The sequence below is a fragment of the Leptodactylus fuscus genome, chromosome 5 (genome assembly GCF_031893055.1).
Source record: "Leptodactylus fuscus isolate aLepFus1 chromosome 5, aLepFus1.hap2, whole genome shotgun sequence".
NCBI lineage: Eukaryota > Metazoa > Chordata > Amphibia > Anura > Leptodactylidae > Leptodactylus > Leptodactylus fuscus.
This window is the reverse complement of record NC_134269.1, coordinates 193,813,895-193,837,618: the sequence shown is the minus strand read 5'-3', so window position 1 is coordinate 193,837,618 and position 23,724 is coordinate 193,813,895. Positions and strand designations below refer to the sequence as shown.

The 23,724-nt window shown below is 42.1% G+C and overlaps 1 protein-coding gene across 2 annotated transcripts in view; it reads right to left on the bottom strand.

Moving 5' to 3' along the window:
• Positions 1–23,724, bottom strand: part of RNF130 (ring finger protein 130) — a 159,645-nt gene that overhangs the window by 28,441 nt on the left and 107,480 nt on the right. For both annotated transcript variants that reach the window (XM_075274981.1, XM_075274980.1), the window contains exons 5-7: positions 22,117–22,199; positions 10,976–11,072; positions 3,733–3,937 (exon numbers count right to left, since the gene is read on the bottom strand). In XM_075274981.1, coding sequence (XP_075131082.1) covers positions 3,733–3,937; positions 10,976–11,072; positions 22,117–22,199 — 385 coding nt within the window. The remainder of the gene's footprint in view (positions 1–3,732; positions 3,938–10,975; positions 11,073–22,116; positions 22,200–23,724) is intronic.

Sequence of the window (23,724 nt, the reverse complement as noted above, 5' to 3'; positions counted from 1 at the left end):
TTTTCTACTTTTAAAGAGATCATCCGACCTACAGAATTCCCTTCGAGCTCTATGGATGTCAGAAGGCAGTCCACCACTTGGGAGCCCCCTCTATAAACCAGTGCAAAGAATACTTGCCCAACTCTCAGCGGTGGCTTCCAGGTTCCATTTCCCAAAGGTTGCCAAGTATGTATATATCCGACTATTCCTCTTCTGTAGATGTACTAGGGCTGACCACAAGGTGTTGGACGTCAATCCTAAATCTATTGATCACTGGGTAGGCTTCATCCAAAAATAAGATATCCCACCCCTTTAAGAAATTGCAAATCTACAACACCTAGCGTGACCTGGAAGGATGTACTTGACAGGCCATGTGGGGAGTTGTAGCTTTATCAATGGCGGCATAGAAATGATGTTTAATCTATTTTTCCTATATCATTGTTGTCTGTGAAATCTTCACAATGTAAGATGCGATAAATCTTCGGTTTCGGTATCTGAGGCAGGATAGATATTAGATGATAATCTCTCTCATTACCACATAAATCACATATAGATGACTCAATATAAGCGCATCTTATTTCTCATCTGTATAAAATTGATAGTTCGACTTTGGAAATAATTTGTGTATATGATGCATTGAACATTTGCCGCACACATCATCATAAATCCACATTCTCCGAGCCCCGGCTGATGGTTCCCATTTATTGCAGTGACGGGATGTGCTGTATACTGGAGTATGGGATTTTGCTCTACTAACCCAAGTCTAAGCTATACATGAAAACAGATTCTATAGAGGAAGGTAAGGATTTGGCCAAATTCGAGTCTGGACTGACTGCAAAGGGTAACTCATTATCTATAGGGTTAACATGAAGCAGCATGACTCCAGATGAGTACAAACCTACACAACGTGTCTTTCAGATAATTCTGGAGCATCTTTTCTGATCTAATTCAGCATTTTTGTCCCTCCGTTATTCTCCCTGGAAATTTCTATCTAGTGGATGCTGATAATCTATCCACAGGATAGGTCACCTTTATCAGGTCAATCAGGGACCAGCACACTGGCCCTGCACCGATCAGCTGAATACAAGGCATCCAACTAGAAGTATCTCTGACCCTATTCAAGTGAATTGGAGTAGAGATGGAGACTCCTGCCGCTAGTGCCACATTGTACCGAGCTGGAGACTGTATAGTGTGTACAGAGCAGTGTGGCGGTGGTGCCGGAGAACTGCAGCTCCTATTCATGTAAATAACAGCACAGCTGCTTCCAGCCGTATACCTTGTATAAGGCTTCCAGCAGCCAAATAAGCTGATCTGTGGGGGTCCGGGTATCATACTCCCCACAAATCAGATACTGGTAACTTATCCTGGGGATAGGTCATCACTATCGTTTTCTGGAAACCCCTTTAAGGTGTTTATTAGAATAAATAGAGAGCCATACGTATCACTGGTCACTTGGATTTTTATGAAGTTGTAAAAACAGAATAAAAACAAGAAATACACTACATAATACATCCACTTATTTAAATACAGAATATTAATTTTCAGTTTTAGAGTCTCTGAATAGGGCATGTGCATTGTATGGCAGCACATATAATCCCTATTTGTCCGTATAGCAGAATGCAGTTTGCTGACCAGTCACGTATATCCTTTATTCACCTGTCGTATAAGCGATTATATTTGATACCATATATAACAGACTCCACAAGAGCTAATATTACAAACATAAATAATCTGAGCTGAGATCCCAACGCTATAATATTAATGTTTACTTAGTGTAAAATACATTTAGTTATTATGGAGCAGCACCGATCCTATAGCAGATCCCACTACACACTTAGACACTTCTGTACATTCATGTAACCATATCACCATGCAGCTCAGGAGACCTTAAGTTAGTATGGTACTACCACAGTACTACTACAGTACAGCTACAGTCACTGGGCCTACTAGGAAGTGTTCAAATTTGTATAAAATGGATTAAACAATAAAACGGATCCAACTAATGTCAGGTAACAGATGTTTGGGACACCACTGACTAAAATGAGGTCTGTTGGGTATCCGCTATTTTCTCACTGACGTTGCCACACAAAAAAGGTTGGACTTGCAGGACTTGTTCATCCACTATTTCAGATGGGCTTTCCACTGTACAGAAACAGATGTGAACGTAGCCTTACTTGTATTCATATTCTAAAGGGGCTACCAAAGAAGTAAGCAGACATGAAGTTACATAGAATCTCATAGCAGCAGTCATTAATACAGGGTATTGTATTTTATCATGTAGACAAGCATGCCAACTCTCCTCCAGGAGGGAGAAAACTCTTTTAGATGTTTTTTCCAGGGTGCATTGTTTTTAAGACTCCATACAGTAGCTTGATCGCCACAAAGAGAACCAATACCCACTAGAGTTGCATCAAAGCCATCACACCCACCCAACTATTGCCCCCTCTGTACTATGGATAGTCAAAAACTTCACAACAACAGTCTATAGATGGGTGGCTCTGGTTGGGCTGAAATCTATAGTCATGTTTCAAAGCTTTTTAACAGGTTAAAGACTATCTATAGGGGGCACAGAAAATCAACTTTTCCCTTCTGAAGGAAAACGAATTTCCACTGTTTATCCCCTGGCAGTAACTACCTGTAAGACTCCATCTACAAGAACAACCAGTAGCCACCCAAGTAGACAAGAAATGCAAGCAAACTGGTTTATCAAAATGATAGGACCTAACCCTGATCTCATACAGGTACCTACAAAAGCTTGGAAACGACCTAAAGGCGCAATTGTTCTAAGTGGAGGTGGGGGTCGAATTCTCAAGGATAAAGGTGTGAGACCACTGCGAAAGTTCATGAAGTTATGCTGCCCCTAGTGGTGTTTGCCTGCAAACACTATTTTAGAATATACCATTGTGTCTCCAATTGGAATTTTGAATTCTTTCAACCACTACAAAGATTTATTACAAAATAATCAGAACAGAATTTCTGATCTATTAAAGCAGTATTAGAGGGCGGACACCGACACATTCACACCTGTATATGTGGTCGATAGTCCCATATATATATATATATATATATATATATATATATATATATATATATATATATATATATTTTTAGCATAAATCAGGACTGCATACAAAGAAATGGGCAAATAAAAACTCTATACGGTAAACAAATGGTCGTCAATGACTTTTCCTACAAATACACATCTGCCCAATATTGTCTGAGATCAGGTTCAGGTTTGGATAGAGATGGCCTCCAAAAGAAGATGAAATCCTTTACAACATAATCTTATATAGAATGAAACCTTTACTTGACTTGTCTTCGGACAATTAATCTGTCTTCATGAACCTCGCCATTGGTTCCTGAGGCATCAAATGTTGGTGTTGGCACCATGGTGATCAGAACAAAATATGACTTTATGGTTATATTTTGTAAATGTGATAATATATCAATCTTACATTACCATGTGAAAACATTATAGAAGAGGAGGGGTAACAAGGAATTAGGGGCTTCATAGTAGAACTTGGAATGGAGACAAAATCCACCACAACCAACTTTAGCAGTCCGTTCAAGATATGAAAAAGCTTATAGTATTTCTGCCTCCATACACTTCTCTGCCTATCAGCCATATCTATCTGTGGAGGCGGCTGATGCGCAGCTGGGTCTCAGAGCAGATGCTACTTGATCCAATGACTTCAGATATGGCAGCACATTACATCCAGTTACACAATGCAGAAAGACCTAGTCATGACTTACTTGTGACGGCTATGTTGATTTCTCCTGTCCTTGGAGTGATCTCTCCCTCATGTGGGAGCTGTGATATTGCCGAAGAGCGTAGGGATTCCAGAATCAGTGATCCCTCATCCACAGGGTCACTTGGTGCAGTTCCTCTTGAGCTCGGTTGACTCCTGGTGAGTCGTTCTACGTCAAATGCTACATTGTCGCTACATGGCACATTAGTCTGAAAAACAAAAATAATAAAATATTGAATTAATTTTTCTGAACTTGAACAACATCATAGAGATGTACAAAAAAAGAGAAATGCGTTAACTATACAATGAGACAAAAGGAGACGAAGGGCATAAAAAGTTCCACCCCTGACTAGCCTAGGAATATCTCAAAATGGCACATATACCCCCTGAATGCAAATTAGAATAAACTTTATTATTTTGCAGTTTCAAAAAAAATCTGCCAAAAACTGATACCAAATTGTGCTGATTTTGGTGTTGATTTTCCGTAATTCAGCAGAACAAGGAAACGACTTGTTTAAAGGGAACCTGTGACATGCGGTTCAATCGGCATGTTATAGAGCAGAAGGAGCGGAGCAGATTGATATATAGGTGTGTGGGGAAAAGATTCAGTATAACCCGTCATTTATCCATGGAAATCTTCTCTATGTTGAGAAGTCAAGCAGGCGGTTCTATCAGTTATAGAGGGGGGAATTAACCACTGATAGGACCGCCCCCTTGACTTCTTAACTGAGAAAAATCAATGGATATGTCAGGTTATACTGAATCTTTTCTCCCAAACCTATATATTAATCTGCTCCGCTCCTTTTGCTCTATAACATACCGCTTGTAGGTTGGTCAGTGTTTGTCACGTGTCAGCTTCCCTTTAAGGAATTCGTTGCTGCTCCACAAATCTGGACAGAAAATTGGCAGCAATTCAGACCCGTGTGCATGGACCCTAATAAACTTTGCTGCCGGCACCCTGCTTCACAGCCTTCTACTTGTCAATGTAAACTTGACCATACCCAGGACCCATGTTTTGGTTTGAGTAGCTTCTAATATATTTGACCCATCTGTAAAGTCTTCTCTTGCAATCCCTCTGCAGACATTCAAGCCCATATGAGAAGATGGATGCCATTTACCAAGTAATGTTTTGCTTTATTTTTTCCACAAGGTTCTAAAACCAGTGGACCGGAAGCTTTGGCTTAATGTACTGGTAATAGAGGGAAAGGACCCGGGCAACGGAATCCGCAGCAGATATGGTGGGTTCGTCTGGGCAATTAGATGACTCCTTCTATCTGCTTCTTATCTGAGCGGATGTGCCCCGCATGCTACCTCAGTGTGGCGCTCAGGTATTAATATATTCCTGCTGCTTTCCCTGGCTTTGATGTGTGTGAGATAGTTTAAGTACTCTTATCCTCTGCAAAGCTCATCCAAGATGCTCTCGAAATAGAATTGCTTTTAGCAAGCCACAGACTGGCCTTATGGGGAGAAGAAGAAGAAATGACTGTGGAGCAGCCATTAGATCCTCCAAGGCCTGGTGCAGCCGGAAACAGCAAGAAACAAAGGGGGGATTTATTGTCATTTTTATTTTTTGTGCCATCATGTGTACACCACTATATAATATATAGTATATACCGTAAACAATCCGATGTAAAATCACAAATACATTGTGCCATGGTGTGACATGCGCCAGCTCAGCTCTACATATTATTAATTCACCATTGTAACAACTGATGTCGTGCAGACACTACATTAGCAAGGATACTTGGAATATTGTTATGGGGCAGGGTGTACTAGGTAGCAAGTGAACAGTCACTTTATAAAATAGATTGTTGGAAGCAGGAAAATGGGCAAGTGTAAGATGTGGGTGACTGAGGAACATACACACAAAACATAAGCACCGAAATCCGCCTGTATATGCATGGAAAATCCACACCAACTATTGCCGATTATATAGTAATGTGAGTTTTCTATAAGTAGATCTTAGTGCAGATTTTGACACCATTTTATAGAAATCGGCTTTGGAAAAGAAATAATAAATTGATGAAATTTCGGCACAGAAAAAAATCTGTATCGTGCTTGGGAGTTTAATGCTAGCGGATAACAAATCTGTGTCTAACCTTGATTGGGTACATGTCCCCTGACAACGGTCACATTGTGATATCTATAGATTACTAAGGAAGAGCGTCTTCACAACAGCAGGTCTTGTGGGACATAAAGAGTTGCCCAAGGTAGAACAACTTGTGACTAGGCGACAGTCTTGGGCATCCAAAGACCATGGTTGTGCGTAGGAATGAGTTATTGAGCATGCGTGGCCACCAACACTCAGCTCAGTGGGACGTGCACAGTACTTCACACTTTGAACACAAGGTGGCGCCATACTATGTAAGTAAACAAATATTTCTACATGGAACAGTTTTTTTTTACTTGGATGTGAATGGTAAACACTGATAATGGCTTATAATGAATAGATTATGGACATTTACAGTTACCTTTGTGATACATGGAGTACCCATACATTATTAGATCCATACATCTATGTCCTAGAAGGGTATTCACTGCCAATTATAGAGGGGCAACACTTTTATATAGTACTTTGAATTATATATATATATATATATATATATATATATATATATATATATATATATATATCTATGTATATACACACACGCACACACTTGGATACATCAGATAACTGTGCAAAGCAGACGCAGCGACCATCCTGGTGCATGTAGGAGAGGCCGGTAAAACCTGAAAATCAGCTTGTATTTTCTACCTAGCTATTCGGCGCAGTACACAGGATCTTCCAGTCTCTGGAGATGGCAGCAGCCTGAGGCAAACACTGTAAAGCAACATGCCCAAGGTCACCGGGAGAGACGACAGCCGAATTCGTACTGGGAAGCAATGACTTAAGTCTGCTCAGACGGGTTTAGTCACGTATGTGCCGCTATTACCACTAGACACAAAGTGATATGTGAGCAGGATTTGTTATTCAGGATCCTAGAAAAGCAGGCTTGATATCAGCCATATTTATTATCACCCAGCCATTCTGAAATAGAACCAAGAAAGTGTAGGACAGAAGATTTGTGCTGCCAATGTGTTCAGCTCAATTGTCAAGACTGGATACAAGTGTAACAAACCCTCAGCTGTGAGAAATACAGAAACACACTCCTGTTCAGATGTTCAGTATTTGATGAGGATTTCGGAGCAGATTCCGTGCTGAATCCCACATTATAAGGGTTTCACAGGACTAAACTAGTGATAACCTATCCTTTAGAATAGGCCATTAATGTGAAGAGTTGATATATGGGTATTGGATCCTCACCAATCAGATATTGATGACCTATGCTAAACATTAGGCTATGTTCACACTACCGTTATTAAGGTTTGCTGCGGTCATCTATCATAGCATAACAGAAGCAGACATTATAGCCTATAGCCCCCTTTGTCTGTGTCAGTTTCCATTGTCTCTAATGTAAATCTTCTGTCATGTTTGCTTACTTTTGTAATAGAAGAAAAGGTCCTGCATGCAGGACAATTCCTTCCTCTAGAAAAGTAAAAAACATGATGGAAGACATTAGCCTGGCGGTCTACATAGACCACCATTGTGAGGGGGCGGATTATGACGTGGATTAATCCGCCCCCTCTGTGCCCGTGCGAACGCCCTTCATCCTCTAACATTCTGCCTCAAAGGCCTATAAGAAGGGATGTAAAAGAAGGGATATAAAAGAACACCCACATACACATCCATCCACAAAACATGCATCTCACATATATGGCGTGTAAAATGCTACTGATCATCCCACAATAGATTGGCCCTACTGAATGTGACTATTCACACCAATCTGAGGCACATCTACAGTAAAGGTAGACTTCTTATTTCCGCCATGGATCCTCTCTCTTAGATGCAGTCCTTGATAAGCTATGTCTGATGGTCTTTGGGTGAGAATGGTGTTGTGGAGATCTGGCACTGCCATAGATGTTTACGGGGTCATACAGTGTATATAGAATCTGGAATCCATAGGATTTCCGCATTACATAAGTATTATCGCCTTATTGGGGTTCCCAATGACAATATCCCTGGAGCTGCAGGGACTACTAAATGATCCTTCACGGCTTGCACTTAGGCCACTATCTGGCATGGTACAGTTCACAAAGTTGGGTCTCTGAGACCTCATGTGAGATAGGGTTGTCAGTGCGTGTTCTTCACAGCGGGTATACCATGGGCATACGGCAATTATAGTCTCACTGGCACTTCAGACGTCTATCAATGGATCTATCCCGCTGTTGTGCATACCATTCATCTCTAACCTACTGCCCCTGCTCTCCAGACGTTGTCGGAGGAGGTTACAAGGCCTCGAGTTCGGCGTTTGGTCTTTTTCTTCCATGTGCAGAGAAATCCTTTAGGGCATATGTAGATGACTGCTAATCTTTACAGGAAACAACTTGTCCTCTCGCCTCTTATGAAGAAGTGCTGCATAAATTTGCTCTTAAGCACTATGTCTCAACAGGTCTCAGGCATACTTCAAGACACTGAAGGACCTTTGCGGCCTGATCTGTGCTAATGTCGCATTTCGCCAGGCCTCTCTGTCCGTCCAGCTCAGCCTGTTTACTTCCCCTTATGCTTCATTAGTCATATCAACAGTCACAGCTTGCTTAATGGCCCCGTGATGTTTAGGAAGAAATTCTCAAGAAGTTGTAAGGTCACATAAGCCCGGGGTTGTGCAACGGACTTCAGTGAAAATGCTAATATGCCAACAAACATATATATATATATATATATATATATATATATATATATATATATATATATATACACACACACACACACACACACACACACACACGTGTGTGTATTACAACATTAAAATTCTACTGTCCACTATGGGAATTCCAAAGGGGATCTGTATACTTACTGAAGATTTCTGTATACCTTCACCTACACCTAGCCTAAACATTCTGTCGGATGACACCAGATAATGTAGAGATCCCAGGACCATTTCCGAGCATGTCACCCCATTGTAGATATCTGCTGGTTTTATACAAGTCTGCAGCAAAACCTGAACTTTGGGCCATAACGTACATGGTTGGTTCAGTGGAAACAAAGGCTATGGATGAAATTGCCAAGCCAGCTACTAAGAGAAGACTTCTACTTATGCTTCCCTTTAAGGCTGCAAATATACATACAGTTTCTGATGCAGCTTGCTAAAGGGGTGATCCAAACATATTTAAATTTAAAAGTTCTGTTTGGGGTCTTTTAAACATAAAAAACAGTGCCCCCTCTCTCCAGAGCTGCATCTCTTCTTGTCTGTATAATGGAGCCCCAATTATTTGTGCCAGGTGACTGCTGCAGCCACTTCTCATACGGCACCTTACAGCAGTTATATGACATTTGTGAAGAGGTCCCCTTGAATAAACAGGACATCACTGGTTATATTAGTCAAGGGACCTATATACAGATGAACAGAGCTGAAAACGGAGGTCTTGGGTGAGGCGAGTACTGCATGTGTGAATTCAGCTTATAGAGGTGATCGGCATACTAGAAGGTTATGTAGTGTCCTCATGCTAGAGCAGCAGTGCCCCCAAAGCCTAAATAAATAAGCCGTAACAAGAAGCTGCAGGAAACAAACACCCTGCACATGTGCCATCCACTGGCAGCGGTTTGTGGCTGTTCTACTACTGAGCATTTTCGGAAGTTCATTCATCCTGTGATGGATGGTGGTTATTATTCAGCAGATGATATACATGAACGGCGCAGTGTAATAGCTTGGCTTCAAAAGGAACATTATGGCTGTACTTATAGTATAGACTAGGAACCGCAAATCTGCAGCTTTCCCCACAGTCTCTGACTATAGCAATCGCTTGAGAGATCTAGTCACCTCTAGCATGTAAGTCATGGGCCCAATGCTCTGCTGCCATCAGGTCCAGCCATTACCGTTACACAAGGGCTCTGACCCTTCTATAGTCCTGTCATCTACTTTGATGCCCCCCAAGGAGTCCTGATCCAGTCTGTCTGGGATTACATGAAGAGACAGAAGGATTGGAGCAAGCCTGCATCCACAGAAGATCTGGGCTTAGCTCTCCAAGATGGCGGGAACAACCTCCCTGCGAGCTCCTTCAAAGACTGTCTGCAAGTCCTGAGAAGAACTGATGGAGGCAAAGGGAAAATGTAACACCAAATATTGATGGGATTCGCATTTCCCTTTTATCCATTCAATTTCCATTTTGTCAATTGACAAAGATTCACTATTAACCCCTCTATTTCTGAAAGATTTCTCACTTTGAAGCATTTTCCCACAATACATTTGCATGGCACTCTACATTGTGGTGTGGCACATGGCGGCCGCCTATGATGCACATTTTCACTAGGCCGTAATATCAGTGTGATGCCCAAAAGGTTAGTACAAGAAAGTGTAAATGTGTCCACTGATCAGTCTCCGACCCCATCAGCGGATGTTTTATGACAGCCTGTACTACGGCTTCCACATGGGCAACGACCGGGATCATTCTGATAAAATAAATCAGGACAGGTGTCTATAAAAAGGTTTTACATCTGCGGGCACCTATATTATATACTGACAACTGTTCAGTTTCTTCTATACTGTATAATAGCTAGTACGTTTAAGGTAAGGCTATGTTGAACAGATGAACACACATATCACCTACGACTGCGTCCTTTTGTCCTTGACGCCAATGGTAAAAACAAAATGGATCTGTTTTGTTGGATGAAGGAACAAGTCCTGCATGCCTGGCTATCTTCTACATCTAAAAATGGATCCACTATGGGAACCAAGATGTCTGATGAGCAGATTAAGATCATCCATTTTTATCACTTCTGTTCTTTTGACAGAACAATAAAACTGAGAACACAAAACAGATGTGAACGTAGCCTTATAATCTAGTCGCTCTATTGTGGATGCTAAAAATAGTAATGAAAAAACATCAGTCAACTGCCATAAAGCCATCAAAATAAGTCACGAAATTACATATAAACTGCCAACCTGCAATAATCTTAGCTAGAAAACGAAAGCAAAATGAGAAACTCAGAACCATCCTAAATCCCTCGGGAAATTCCTCATGGTTTAGTTATAGCCCTGAAAATCTGGACTGTCCAGTTCTTCAGATATGCTTTTACTGTGTAGACTTAAGACCTCAGGTCAAACCCTGAGGCCTTGAGATCAAGGTGTGGACTGACCGAGTCAATTATACAGGTCTGATAATAACAATGTGGCGCCGACAAGAACTTATCACACTATAGTACTTACCACAATCCCCAAGGCCTTCAAAATGTTTAGCTTGCACATAGGACAGGTGCAGTGCTCGCTGAGCCACGGATCCACGCACACCTTGTGGAACACATGCCTGGGAAAGAGAAGACATCCATTTTATACAGGCTTTGTAAAGTCTGGCAAAGCAATATACTATCTTCATGTGACAGCATGGGATCTCAGCGAGGGTAATACTATGGCACCACCACCTAGAAGACCCCAGGAAACCTGCATCCTCGGGCAGATTGTTGCCCATAGAGAGCAGAAGTATTGTAGTTAGTACTGAGGCACGGATCCTATTTAGCTTACAGTACTTTGCTGCTGTTACTTCCCTCCATTTACTACTCTGGTCAATTTTTACAAAGGGCATTTGTCAGCAGGGGGCAATACTGAGCAAAGGAGAACAAGGAAAAAATCCAAAATCTGTCATTCATCCATGATATTAAACACACACACACATATATATATATATATATATATATATATATATATATATATATATATATATATCTCAAATACCGTACTTTAAATAGATATGATTATAAAATATTATTTGTTTAGTGTCACATATTGCTCCATTCTAGTAGATTTGTATTACAGTTGGACAATCCCTTTTAAAGAATTTATTTGGAGAGGTCCTCAATATTAGATCAGCAGGGGTCCAACATACAAGACTCCACAGATCAGGTGGTTGAAGCAGCTGCGGCCCACTGAAAGCAGTACTCCCGCTTCACTGGCTACGTGACATGTTCATCAATCACAAGGGCTTTTTGCAGCTGAGTCCCATTCAAGTGATTGGGACAGAACTTGTATGTCAAGCACAGCGGGTATATAACATATGTGCTATTTAAGTAGTGAAAACGCTCCAGTATTAGTACATATACTTTGGCTTCTCCAATAAACTGGTAGTGGAGGTGTCAGACACCACTAATCTGATATGATGACCAATCCAAAAGCTGGCCATACACATTAACGTATAGGGCAACAATCAGCCATGAAAAGATGACTTTTGTCTGCCATAGAAGATCAACTGAATTGGTTGGCAGACCCCAGAATATCAACTTAGCCCCGCAGGTAGATAGGTTAGGGGTACCTGAATAAACGGTTTTCTACTTGTCAATGGCCGCCTCTGTTTTTGTCAGTAAGTATATTAGCTCTTTGGTGCAACAAGGGCATTTCTGCTCATTCCTTTGGAGCAACAACAACACCCTTCCTGCTCCAAAGATCTCATTGACATACTGCAAAAACAGCAATGTCTCAGAAACAGAGGTACGGATTCACAAGAGAAAAACATTGTGAACCTTGTTGGATTCTGGTGACCCTAACCTATCTACGGGGATGGGTTGATATACTGGGCGGCCGACCATCAGTCAGTTTTGGATTCCTGTGGAAAATCCCTTTAACACAAATTCCTTAACAGGGAGCTTTGAGCAGGATTTCAATTCCCTTTAATGTGAACTGTGACCAGAATTCCACGAACATATTAGCTGGACACGGGCATATTTTGTGTGTCTGGAGAAACGCGGAGGTGGATGACCTCTACATTGTCAAAAACAAACTTTTCATGCTAACAAATAATGATTGTGGTCATACGCCTGCGGGCCAGGAGAAGCCGAGGAACTGGATGCTGCGCACAAGACTAATAGAAACTTCGATGAAACAAAGCTGACATTTTGCCATTTACTGGATGCACAGATCCTCCTCCCTTTTATTTCACCAAGTTCATAATCGGGAGATCTATAAATGGCTTTCAGACATAATGACTTTTAGATATTATCGACTTAGTTTGCGACCGGTCTCTGCTTCCCATTGACTGCCTAGCGCTCGGTCTCTCTAAATAGTCTCTGATAAAGACCCTTCTATAACAGCGCGGTAAATCTCAGAAAACCATTTTCTTTGTGAGAGACAAGATTAACTCAGCTTGCTGTCCACTCTCTTATGGATTTGGCTGTTCCTTTTTAACTTGCTTGCCAGCGGAGCTGGACTTGGGTCGTGGGAAAGTTCTTTGTGTGTTCCTAGGACCCAATGAAGCTTCTAAAGGCTTCAACAAATATCAGCAAGGAAAGGCGGTTTTCAAAAAAACAGACAAGTGCTTCTATTCCAAGACATTTTCAATACCCTTGCTTGCTGCTAGGAACGCAGAAATCTTTGTCATTCTTTGTATTCATAGGTCAAAATCTGCCACTGAACATCTTACAACTGGGAGTGTGCTACTGTATCCAGTTTAGAGATCTTGTTTGTGAGATACACGGTGGATGTAGTTTACCTACATTGTAGAAAGACTATCTGGAAAGACTAGGTTATGCTCAGTTCACACTAGTGGCGGCCTATCAGTTGTTCTCGTCTGATGGAGGACCAGAATAACGAATAGGGGGGTTATATGATGCAGAAGAGAAGCTGAGCTCTGTTACCTTAACTCTGTTACCTCTGTTACCCTGTTAGGGTTACCCTATATATCACAGAGCTCATCTTCTTTCCTATTATCATATAGCCTTATACAGTGGGGCAAAAAAGTATTTAGTCAGTCACCAATAGTGCAAGTTCCACCACTTAAAAAGATGAGAGGCGTCTGTAATTTACATCATAGGTAGACCTCAACTATGAGAGACAAAATGAGAAAACAAATCCAGAAAATTACATTGTCTGATTTTGTAAGAATTTATTTGCAAATTATGGTGGAAAATAAGTATTTGGTCACCTACAAGCAATCAAGATTTCTGGCTCTCACAGACCTGTAACTTCTTCTTTAAGAGTCTCCTCTTTCCTCCACTCATTACCTGTAGTAATGGCACTTGTTTAAACTTGTTATCACTATAAAAAGACACCTGTGCACACCCTCAAACAGTCAGACTCCAAACTCCACTATGGTGAAGACCAAAGAGCTGTCAAAGGACACCAGAAACAAAATTGTAGCCCTGCACCAGGCTGGGAAGACTGAATCTGCAATAGGCATCCAGCTTGGATTGAAGAAATCAACAGTGCGAGCAATAATTAGAAAATGGAAGACATACAAGACCACTGATATCTCACCCCGTGGGGTCAAAATGATCACAAGAACGGTGAGCAAAAATCCCAGAACAACGCGGGGGGACCTAGTGAATGAACTGCAGAGAGCTGGGACCAATGTAACAAAGCCTACCATCAGTAACACACTACGCCGCCAGGGACTCAGATCCTGCAGTGCCAGACATGTCCCACTGCTTAAGCCAGTACATGTCCGGGCCCGTCTGAAGTTTGCTAGAGAGCATTTGGATGATCCAGAAGAGTATTGGGAGAATGTCCTATGGTCTGATGAAACCAAACTGGAACTGTTTGGTAGAAACACAACTTTTCGTGTTTGGAGGAAAAAGAATACTGAGTTGCATCCATCAAACACCATACCTACTGTAAAGCATGGGGACTTACAGAAAACGTTTGACCCTTGTCATTGCCAACAAAGGATATATAACAAAGTATTGAGATAAAATTTTGTTACTGACCAAATACTTATTTTCCACCATAATTTGCAAATAAATTCTTACAAAATCAGACAATGTGATTTTCTGGATTTGTTTTCTCATTTTGTCTCTCATAGTTGAGGTCTACCTATGATGTAAATTACAGACGCCTCATCTTTTTAAGTGGTGGAACTTGCACTATTGGTGACTGACTAAATACTTTTTTGCCCCACTGTATATCACAGAGCTCAGCTTCTCTCTTATCATATAACCCTATATATTACAGAGCTCAGCTTCTCTGCTGTATCATATAACCCTATATATCACACAGCTCAGCTTCTCTGCTGTATTATATAACCCAGGGGTCCTCAAACTGCGGCCCGAGGGCCACATGTGGCCCGCCAAGCACTTCTGTCTGGCCCAGCCGACAACGCTGGCAGGCGTGCATTTATAATGAAGCTCCTGGGGAGCTCGGGCCAGGCCATGGAGCGCACTTCACTTTACCTATTGGAGGGCACCGCTCCCGATGTCTGTGCGTTTGCTCTGCCTCCGGCCCCCTATTTAAAAAGTTTGAGGACCCCTGATATAACCTTATATATCACAGAGCTCAGCTTCTCTCCTGTATCATATAACCTTATATATCACAGAGCTCAGCTTCTCTCCTCTATCATATAACCCTATATATCACAGAGCTCAGCTTCTCTCCTCTGTAATATAACCCTATATATCACAGAGCTCAGCTTCTCTCCTGTATCATATAACCTTATATATCACAGAGCTCAGCTTCTCTCCTGTATCATATAACCTTATATATCACAGAGCTCAGCTTCTCTCCTCTATCATATAACCCTATATATCACAGAGCTCAGCTTCTCTCCCTCTATCCTATAACCCTATATATCACAGAGCTCAGCTTCTCTCCCTCTATCCTATATCCCTATATATCACAGAGCTCAGCTTCTCTCCTCTATCATCCTGCTAAAGATACTTGGCATGGGGAAGTCAAAGCAATTCACAGTCTGCAAATCTCATGAATAACATGAAGCTGGCCAACAAACATAGAACACGACCCCAAACCAAGCTCCCAACAGTGGGATTCACTGCAATAGAAAATCTTATAAATCTTAACAAGACCGCTGTGAACTTTTATCATTATGTCTATGGATAGTTTTAGCTGAAAATAAGAATTGTCTGCGGGAAGACTTTTCATCTTATAAGCGCAACAGGGATCTCAATGGAAATTTTCCCTTGCAGAACAAATGTATTTGAAGCGCTACAATGGGGGGAAAAAACGCGTCTTCACCGTGTGGCAGCATATATAAAATATATATATATAATGAGAAATACATGAGACAAGTGATCAAAGGAAGTGACTATTCACAGCGAGCGCATGCAGAAGCTTTCTTTACAGGAATGATCCTCCCTTTTTCTCTTGCTCTACACTTGAAGCCAAGCAACGAGCCGAGATGAATTCAACAGCCATCCCGCCGTACTCGAGAAACCTTGTCTTTGCTTCCTTTCGTGTGAATTAAATTGATCAGCCGTCGAAAAGAGCGTCTCTACAGAAGCCTGCAGTCTATGTTTTACCCCTATTACTTCAGAACAGTCATGACAGATCCAGAAATGATACCAAGAGCCAGGACATAGAACGTTCTCTCCGAATCCAGCAGCTATACTTGGCTTCTGAATACATTTTTCCGACAAAACCTCATCAGCCCCACAGTCAGTAATTCCAGACTATTCGACGGTCCCTGCAGAGCCGCACCACCAAGTATACAATGATCACTGTGATCATCTTTTACACAAAGAGAGGAACAAATTAAGGATGGAGGGTGGACGCTGGTAATGACTGGGTACCGGGCTCGGAGGCCTGAGGAAATGGTAGAAGCTCCCAGACACTGCATTTATCATTGACATCCCTATCAGCAGAGCCGGTGTCTCAGAGCTTTAGCATCCACGGATAATTTAATACAAGCAGACATAAAATCATTACTGCAGAGTACGAGCCCTACTGCCGCATGAAGGGAGATGCGTGTTTTGCAGCCCCACTATTTTTATCTGCATGCTCGTAGAAGGATTTTATGGGGTACCTTTTGTGTACTTCATCTGTCTAAAGCGGTAACATACACTCACCGGCCACTTTATTAGGTACACCTGTCCAACTGCTCGTTAAACACTTAATTTCTAATCAGCCAATCACATGGCGGCAACTCAGTGCATTTAGGCATGTAGACATGGTCAAGACAATCTCCTGCAGTTCAAACCGAGCATCAGTATGGGGAAGAAAGGTGATTTGAGTGCCTTTGAACGTGGCATGGTTGTTGGTGCCAGAAGGGCTGGTCTGAGTATTTCAGAAACTGCTGATCTACTGGGATTTTCACGCACAACCATCTCTAGGGTTTACAGAGAATGGTCCGAAAAAGAAAAAACATCCAGTGAGCGGCAGTTCTGTGGGCGGAAATGCGTTGTTGATGCCAGAGGAGAATGGCCAGACTGGTTCGAGCTGATAGAAAGGCAACAGTGACTCAAATAGCCACCCGTTACAACCAAGGTAGCCAGAAGAGCATCTCTGAACGCACAGTACGTCGAACTTTGAGGCAGATGGGCTACAGCAGCAGAAGACCACACCGGGTGCCACTCCTTTCAGCTAAGAACAGGAAACTGAGGCTACAATTTGCACAAGCTCATCGAAATTGGACAATTGAAGATTGGAAAACGTTGCCTGGTCTGATGAGTCTCGATTTCTGCTGCGACATTCGGATGGTAGGGTCAGAATTTGGCGTCAACAACATGAAAGCATGGATCCATCCTGCCTTGTATCAACGGTTCAGGCTGGTGGTGGTGGTGTCATGGTGTGGGGAATATTTTCTTGGCACTCTTTGGGCCCCTTGGTACCAATTGAGCATCGTTGCAACGCCAAAGCCTACCTGAGTATTGTTGCTGACCATGTCCCTCCCTTTATGACCACAATGTACCCAACATCTGATGGCTACTTTCAGGAGGATAATGCGCCATGTCATAAAGCTGGAATCATCTCAGACTGGTTTCTTGAACATGACAATGAGTTCACTGTACTCCAATGGCCTCCACAGTCACCAGATCTCAATCCAATAGAGCATCTTTGGGATGTGGTGGAACGGGAGATTGGCATCATGGATGTGCAGCCGACAAATCTGCGGCAACTGTGTGATGCCATCATGTCAATATGGACCAAAATCTCTGAGGAATGCTTCCAGCACCTTGTTGAATCTATGCCACGAAGAATTGAGGCAGTTCTGAAGGCAAAAGGGGGTCCAACCCGTTACTAGCATGGTGTACCTAATAAAGTGGCCGGTGAGTGTACATACAGCATCTAATACCTCAGCAGCCAGAGGTTACATGTAAATAAAGGAAGATTACTTAGTGTTACAATGCATGGCACATGCATACACTGCTCCTCCCAATCACATCTTATGTATATGGTGCTCATCCTGATGATCACTCTCAGGCCCTTATGGGTTTAGCATCTTAGATCACCCTGTTGTAATTCAATCCATGGCCACACAAACCAAAAAAGCTTTATGTTACCCATCATCTGTACTAAACAACCCACAGGTCCTTATAGACCACGGATTTAGAATCCCAAAACGTCCTATTATGTGCAATTCACAGCCGCATTAAAAATATAAAAACTGTATATTTATCTATAGAGGAGTCTCATTGGACTCCTCTCTGGAGCTCCTGACACCTTCCCAGCCCATCACTGAAGCCAGAGTACAATGCCTTGGCTTCAGTGCACATGCGCCGGCTCTTAGGCACATGTGTAGAGAATAGGCAGTGAACATCTTCGACTTCATTGGTGAACAGTGCAGACCCCGGAAGCTCCAGAGAGAAGTCTGATGAGACCCATCGGCCTCATCTCTAGTTAAAGGCATCCTATCATTGGATACCCTTTTTTTCTGACTAACACGTAGGAATAGCCTTAGGAAAGGCTATTCTTCTCCTACCTTTAGATGTCTTTGCCACCGTTTGGTAGAAACCCCGGTTTTCTTCGGTATGCAAATGAGTTCTCTCGCAGCACTGGGGGGGGGGGGGGGGGGGGGGGCAGCACTCAAACAGCACTGGAGGCGTCCTCAATGCTGTGAGAGAACTCTCCAGCGCCGTCTCCATCTTCTTCTAGAACTCCCTCTCCTTGTATCTTCTTTTGTCCTGGGTTTCAATCTTCTAAGCCTTGTGCAGAGCCGACTGCACATGTTAGCTGCCACAAGATAATGGCCACTTACACAGCTTACTGAGTAAGCGGCCATTTTCTTGTGGCCGTTCGCATGTGCAGTTGGTAAGCGTCCATTTTCTTGTGGCCGCTGACATGCGCAGTCGGCTCTCCCCAAGGCCTAGAACATTGAAACCCAGGATGGAAAAAGACACAAGGCGAGGCCATTCCAGAATTAGATAGAGGCGTCACTGGAGAGTTCTCTCGCAGCATTGGGGATGCCCCCAGTGCTGTTTGAGTGCTGGAGCCCGCCCCCTGTGCTGCGAGAGAACTCATTTGCATACCGAAGAAAACCTGGATTTCTACCGAACAGCGGCGTGGAGAAGACATCTAAAGGTAGGAGAAGAATAGCCTTTCTTAAGGCTATTCCTACATGTTAGAAAAAAAAGGTATCCAATGATAGGATCCCTTTAAGTATGAAGCTTTTATTTTATTTTTTTTTTTCAGTGTGGCTGAAAATTTGCATTTTAACAGAGCAACTTGGGACACTAAAGCCATGGTCTATAGAGTCCCACATTGTGAAAACGCAGCTTTTTTTGGCTGTTGCAGAAATGCTGTAGAAAAAAAACGCTAGGCTTTGCAGTACCAGTAAAGTGAATGAGATTTTGTGCAAACTTGGTGCGAAAAAAAAATCCTACGCTATTGAAGTATATTAAGTTTAGCTCTGGAATTGCAAGAACTTTCCCTATATATTAAATAGGGAAGAAACAAGAGAAAAATGCTCCAAAAACTTGCTGTATTTTTCTGCCTGGGTTTACAGATGTAATATATATTTTGAACCGTAACAGGTCAGCTGCTAGGGAGGGCGCTGCTTTTTGGCCATCATGTCCATTGGCCTGTCTGTAGCTCATTCCCATTCTGAGCTGCAAAACCAGGCACAACCTCAATGTAGCACAATGTATGAATTGGTGTTCAGAGCTCACCAAACACTGCAGTCTACTCAAACAGATGATCGGCGGGGGTCCTGAGGTCCCCACTGATCTGATATTGATCGAACAGCTAAGTGGAAATACACAATGCATGTCTATATTGTTCTACATTTAGCTCATCCTTTAGTCCGTGTACTATAGTGAGAGTGAAGGTTATTTTGTAGTCGCTTTCGCTGGTGCATTACAGTAACCTGAATGACCTCATCTCAAAGTGTGTTTTCTCCCCCAATGGTGAGGACGTGTAAGTTTTTAAAAGCTTCCTAATACTTTGCCTCTTTTATGACAAGGTCTAAAATCTGACAATGTCTTACGGATCCTCTGAGTACATGAACACGCAACACGTACATGATAAAACTGAGTTTAATGGGGACAAGGACACGATGCTGAATGTGGAGGGCAAACTACAGCACATACAAAATGTGAAATATTAACCTTGTATGGTATTAGAAACCTGCCAAGGCTAGACAGCTTTACCCAATACCTAAAGTGCTATGTACGGAGGCAATGTATTAACTCTTTTACTACCAACCACATACAGAAGTAGCAGATACTAAACTAACAGCTTCAACACTAAGACAGTGCAGGGACCCTGCTTACGAGCCGTGCTATTTACAGGTATTTATTGGGTGGCCATTACATCCGAATAGTTGCCAATGGTCTCAAATTTGCTGGGATAGTGCAGAATTTTTTGTAACAAACCCCAATGCCAGATGTGGGTGGTCCCATCAGATTTAGGGGCAGGACATGAACATTCCTATTTCACCAGCATAAATGTTGGTAAGTAGACAGATGTGTGTAATGCTGTTGCAAGTAGTTACCAAAACCGATCATCAACCAGGATAACCAATGTGATTACAATATCTGCATTTACGTTCCATTATTTGGATGGAAAACGTCTGAACCGAAACTGCAATTACATTATAAGGGCCCCTTCACACGGCGTAAGCGCGCTGCTCATTTAGACCCGTACACGCGAGCGCTTCAAAACATATCTCATTCACTTCAATGGAAGCGCGCGTAAAGCCATAAGACTGACCCCCACAATCACAGGCTTCAAGAAGGCCCTGAAGACTCACCTATTCAGGAAGGCCTACAACCTCCAATAACACTATCACCACACTGCCATCTGTACAGTCTCCCCCTCTCCTCCTGTCTCTACCCCACTGTGCCAGTCGGTCATTGTTAATATTATATCTACCTGTATATTCTGTGTATTGTATGTAACCCCCAAATGTAAAGCACCATGGAATTAATGGTGCTATATAAATAAACAATAATAATAATAATGATAATAATAATAATACTATGGCGATTTTTCAAATCCCAGAGTATAATGATCAAAGGGCCCAGGGGAAGTGATTCAACATAAAAAAAAACAGTGTTACTCACCTCTCCTGGGATCCAGCATGACTCCCTACTGTCTTCAGGTCTTCTAACAGACGTCAGGGACTGCTGAGTCCTGTGATTGGGCCTCAGATTTCAGGGCTCAGCAATCCTTGACATCAGTCAGAAGACCTTGATACGGCAGGGAGTCATGCCAGAGACTAGTAGAGGTGAGTAACACACTTTTTTTTTTTTTTTTTTTTTTTTAATGTTTGATCACCTTCTCTGGACCTCCACTTATTAAACTCTGGGGTGTGAAGAGACCTCATAGTATAATAGCAGTACCGTTTCGGCAATATTTGGTCTGAACAAAACCGCTGGATCAAGTTTGTGAAACAAATCTCACGAGGTTCAACCAACACATACGGTCAAAGGGGTGTGACCCAAATAGTCACCATTAATCGTAATTGAGGTAAAATGCAGGATTAATCGCTATTTTGATTTAGCCCTACTGTGGCATTGCATAGAAGAACTACCGTAAATATTAAAGTATGATATTTAAAGGGTTAATTCCCATCTCGACAAATCGCTGTTGAAATAAGAATAATGGACAGGGAAGCACTTACAAGAAAAGACAAACAGATCATTGAAGACAATGGGACGTACGAAAACAGATTTACATGGTTTCAGTAACTATGCCGCTAAGGAGTGTAGTTCACCTGTGTCACACTGTTTCCATAGGCCCATTCACCTTAGATGAAGTTACAGAACCATCGTAAAGCAGCACTGCTCAGCTGTACCCCTAAGTTTTAGCCTTAAAGATTGGGACAGGGAGCACAAAAAAAAAATGCAACTTTTTTTTAAAAAAAAAATTAAAATTCTGCGCCGTCCTCGCCATTTTTCTGAAAATTGCCCCTAGCCAGAGCGTGCAGGGCGGAGATTTATCAGGACGTATATTTTCACCCAGGCGCACAAATGGCAGAAGGCGTGCCTCTTTTGTAAGTGCACCCTCGACCAGCTGCTACAGGGTTATGCCCTATTATTCTAGGTGCAGTATTAAGAATATAAAACTGGCCTAAGGATGGAGAACAGACCTTATAAAGCTTTACAGGCCATCAATATAAAAAGGTGGAAGAGTCGACAGCCAAAAAAACAGTGTATAAAAAAAGCAGCGGCAAGAGATTCCTCATGTACACTTACTTGCATGGCAGGACGCGAACAATGTCATTCTGCTTGTAGCTCTCGATACAGACAGCGCAGTGATCGAAATCTGGATCAGTTTCCTGCACGAGAAAGAACAGGGATATATATATATAACATGTGCATCTCACATTACAAAACATCATATATCACAGGCCACATGTAAAATGAGTCAATGCTCCATCTGCTGGATTAGTTCCAGACATCGAATAGTTAATGTTATGCAGATCTACAAAACAACTTTGTTCACTGACAATGCCTTTACAATTGCAACTCATACATCACCTTTAATGCTCAATACCAGTATAACCAATTCATTTTTGTCCAGTAGTTTCAGTTTAAAAGAATGGATATCTGATGGACCCCATTATGGTCACTTCCATTATAGCTAATGGGGTCGGCCAAGCACCCTTGGAGTCTGCTGTTTTATTGGCCCTTGTGTCCATTGTTCTGGTCCTCTAATGGACACAACAGTGCAGATGTGAACGTGGTGCTATTATGTCAAACATACCTATTTTTCATTTGGTGTAGTCTACACCCATAGTATTCAACTCCCCTAGGGCTATGCTCTGCTATTCCCGGGGAAAATAAATGCCAGGTTGAGAAGTGCTAGCCCCGCAAGGATGAATGTCCACGTATGAAGTTACCGGCGCCCAAGGGAGCTAGTGGTGAGCTGCATTCAGTACAGAGCATGGAGTAAAGAAGTAAGAACTGAATGCTGCTTACAGGCTTATTCAGTGGCGTGCATGAGGCCATACAAACATGACAGATTAATTGCAAACATCAGATAACCATGTATTATAGAGCCAGGCTTCTAAAACCTGTACCTAACATTCTGTCTCAAATATTGTAAATGTGTCCCAAAAAAAAATGTAGTGAGGTTAATATAATAAACCTATTGGGTCAGACCCTTTTTAGCTACATGAAAAATATCTAGCTGGTAGCAGCTGACACTAGAGGGAGCAAGTAAGCTTCCTATATACAGATGTAATGCTATATACATGTAGTATCCTAAGAGAAGGAAGGAAACTGATCTGTATTCGAAAAACAGGGCTCTAACCTCAGTATTTGACTAGAGACAGACGCACCTTAGTTCCAGATGACAGCAGGGTGCTATTATACGACCGGCTCAATCCTTGCATGCTAACTGAAAGCTCTCCAATGAAATTAGGTGGCGTTATCGACAAATGTGAAGTACAACGTCAAGGGCATCAGAAACCACCGCAGGAACTAAATTAGCAGGCAGTCAATACTTCACAGGCATCATCTGATGGGGCTGTAGTGATGGATGATGGGAGTCTGCGGAATATTCTCTCTATATATGTATAAGATTGTAATGCAGATACTCATTCCTTAATACCTAGCTTAAGAGAAATGTTAACTATTGTAGTGCCAGCGATGCTCTGTACGTACTTGTCAATGTCATACCCTTAAAGTATCCCTATAGTCACTCTATTAATAGCATAAATGTAGATCCCTAAGCATAAGCTTAAAGGGACTGTCCAAAGACATGCAGAGAAGAGAATTTAGATTGTCAGCCCTATATGGGACAGTGACTGACAAGGTTTGTAAAGCGTTGTATAATTTGTTGGCGCAAGAAAAGTTATG